The following is a 3,159-nucleotide window of genomic DNA, read 5'->3' on the forward strand; positions in this document are numbered from 1 at the left end:
TTTATGTAGCATTTAGCATCGGCTTTTCCGCACACCACGTGTGGTTTTATTTTCTAAGGGTTAATAAAAATATTAAAAGTTAATCAAAAGTGAAGCGGACTTGAAATAAATGTAGGTATTAGGTAGGTGCACTTACTAGGCATGTAGTAAAGAACGCATTTGCACAAAGCTAACATATTTCGGGCTTCGCACTCCATCTCGCAATTCCTTAACGTGTAAGTTCTGAAATATAACGGTTGTGATAAATGTTATTCGGTTCTGTATTCTAAATATGTTTTGGGGTAACTCATTACCTGTAGAAGACCAATTCCTTTTCGCTAGAGAACAGGCAGAGTCGCTTTTCAATGTCGATTGACTTGAGTGCTGGTTGAGCATCGGATATCCTCGTTTGTATGGCAACTCGAGTTTCTATCCCAGGCCCGTAGATATCACCCAGGTTCGCAATGTTAGGGGTTTCCGTGGGGTTGTGCAGCAGAATCTGAACATTATTTAATTGTGCTTTAAAAGAGTGAAGGATACTTACCTACGTAGTTACAATGTGTGGGAAAATAAACATACCTTAAAACTCGGGCTTTTGGTTGAAGCGCAGTAGTACTCGGCTATATTTGCGTCCAGAACCAATGTTAAACCGTGATCAGTGCCGATACCTAAAAAATGAAAGCGAAAGTAGGTATTTTTATTATCACCTACTATTAGCCATCATTACGTAGGCCCAATATATATTTTTTAACATTTTGTAAGAAAAGTTTAGCCAATATTTAGATACCTATTGAGAACAATTTATAAAAATAAATATTTAAACTAAACATTGCACGTAGTAAAGATTGTATTAGTATGTAGAGCCTCGCCAAGCTAAGTCTGCAACGGAATAATTTGGCAACACTGTATTTTAACGTCAAATCACGTACATAATATGCGTTACATTTGCAGTGTTACCATATTATTCTCTGCAGACTTAGCTTGGCCAGGCTCTATAAGTAATAAATAAGTTCAGTTACGAATTTAATTTTTATCAACCTTATATCCTGACTTGAGCAATAATCATTCAGTAGCCTAGCATTTTTGACCGGTTTTCTATGAAATCATTATTTTATCTGTACCAGTTTCATCTAACAGCTCCAGCATTTACATAACGGCAGTAAGTAACCGTCGAATATGTATAAGCTGCTTATGTAAAATCCTTTCCGTTATAATAACCTTTTGGTCTCCACGGGAATCCATTGTAGGGTGCGTTGGCCGGATAGCCACCTTCAGGAGTCCAATCCACAGAAGGCAATGGGAATGTAAAATTCATGTCGTTCAAAGATTTCCTGAAACGTATTCACACAACGTATTAACAAAAGCGAGCTATGCTGAAGTAAAGAAGAAGAAACATAGTGAATTCTTACGGATTTCTAAACATTTTGTTTCGATGCACCACGTTGAACGTGCAACATAGGCCTTCGTCGGTCAACTGGGCATTGAACAAATCCTCACAACTCATCTCACTCGAGTCCCAAATGCACATCGCCAACATCTCGCTGCACGGTTGGGTCACCTACAAAATAATCCGCTTTAGACTACTAAGAATGAATTTCTTATATGTTTGATATTTTACTACTGACATTGATCAAGAATGACCGTGTGTAGTCCCAATCTGCGCTTTCAGCCGCATCATTATCGAATATTTCTGTATCATCTTGTGACGTGCACAAACTCTCCAAAAGTTTCTTATCGACGGGTGAACTGAAAATAAAAAAAATGTGTCTGGTTAAAGTTAAACCTTATCTACTTCCGATCCATTATGGACACATTACGCACCCGCTCTTCTTATATCGCTCCGCTACGGACTTCTTCGCTTGGTTAACGTTACAAATGGTGATAGCAGGGAACGGCAGGTTTTGCAGAGGCATGTTTTCAGAGTTGATGCTCACTATCATAGGCGACATGCGCCATTTCGCATATACGTTCAAAATGAAGAATCCAGCGCACACTATAGAGCAGCTAAATGCTCCCAACCAGAAAAATCTATAAGATTACATTCATTACATAAATCTCTGCGTATTTAATAGCTATCCATAAAAGATGCTGTAGTTTTTAAACACTGATTACCTTTCGAACCAAGTCAACTTCTTTTCTCCTACATATCGGAGGCCATGTAATGTGGACGTCAGTAAATACTCTCTAAGGTCCTTTCGGACACCTGCAGTGTTCCAATCTGGCAATATAGACCTGCGAGGTCTTTCCTGTGGTATGAATGTTGGGTGAATAAATTGGTATGGACCATAAGTTCTTCTGTAATTTCTTCCTTTTGATTTACTTGCGACGATTTTTACTTACCTCGCTCCTGCTTCTGGGTAGATTTTGTTTTTTGTCCCAAACATACCATGGTGTCGTCTCTTGGTTATTCTGAGTAGTCCAATAATTTTGCTTTAACAATCGAAAGCATCATTTGAATTAGCTAGGTAGCTATCTACTTAACTTAATATTTAAATAAGTATATTTTCTCCAAACTTTTACCCGGACAAAATGGGAATGAAAAATAATGAATAGTAGGTACCTTTCGAAAGTTCTCTATAGATTCATTTCGTGGGCGTATGCCAAAATTGTGGTGAGGATAGACCATCGTGGAACTCTTACTTTTAAGCCAATTTCAAAGAGTTTTTGTTACTCCAGGCGGACACATCTCTACCAGAAAGCGTGGCGTTGGAGTGGCGGTGTACATGTAACCTAATTTCCCTTAGTAAATGTTTGCAGGGTAATCGTTTGATTGCGCGGCTGAATGATAGATCGACCTTGCTCCGCCTCCATTGCTAGCTTTCGATAGCACAATTATACATTTTCAAGTTATTTGTCTTTTGTCTCGATCTATGTAATTAGATTTGTGATGGCGTTCGTTCAGGGGCCAACCCTTCATTTCGTTCATTGAGATTAAATTTAATAACATATTCGATTATTTACTATCTATGTATAGATATCTGCATGTCTAATACGGTATCGAGAGTAAAGAAAAAATATATATTTTTTGGAAACTATAGGTCTTAGAGGTGAGACGTATATACTAGGCAAAACGCGGACTGAGTCTTGCGAGTACGCGTCCACAAAAAGACTAGATCCAATAACTAGGTCCACGAGTATCTACGCTACGAGTACTTAACTCATTGCGTAAACAAAATGATT

General features: G+C 38.2%; 1 protein-coding gene across 1 annotated transcript in view; it reads right to left on the bottom strand.

Moving 5' to 3' along the window:
* Positions 1–2,665, bottom strand: part of LOC141431495 (pickpocket protein 28-like) — a 7,589-nt gene extending 4,924 nt beyond the window's left edge. Inside the window, exons 1-10 of the mRNA XM_074092684.1 lie at positions 2,651–2,665; positions 2,320–2,388; positions 2,092–2,225; positions 1,801–2,007; positions 1,605–1,725; positions 1,389–1,537; positions 1,198–1,310; positions 559–647; positions 294–478; positions 137–222 (exon numbers count right to left, since the gene is read on the bottom strand). Of these exons, the coding sequence (XP_073948785.1) occupies positions 137–222; positions 294–478; positions 559–647; positions 1,198–1,310; positions 1,389–1,537; positions 1,605–1,725; positions 1,801–2,007; positions 2,092–2,225; positions 2,320–2,388; positions 2,651–2,665 (1,168 nt within the window). The remainder of the gene's footprint in view (positions 1–136; positions 223–293; positions 479–558; positions 648–1,197; positions 1,311–1,388; positions 1,538–1,604; positions 1,726–1,800; positions 2,008–2,091; positions 2,226–2,319; positions 2,389–2,650) is intronic.
* Positions 2,666–3,159: the final 494 nt, after the last annotated feature.

This window comes from Choristoneura fumiferana, chromosome 9 (genome assembly GCF_025370935.1).
Source record: "Choristoneura fumiferana chromosome 9, NRCan_CFum_1, whole genome shotgun sequence".
Lineage (NCBI taxonomy): Eukaryota > Metazoa > Arthropoda > Insecta > Lepidoptera > Tortricidae > Choristoneura > Choristoneura fumiferana.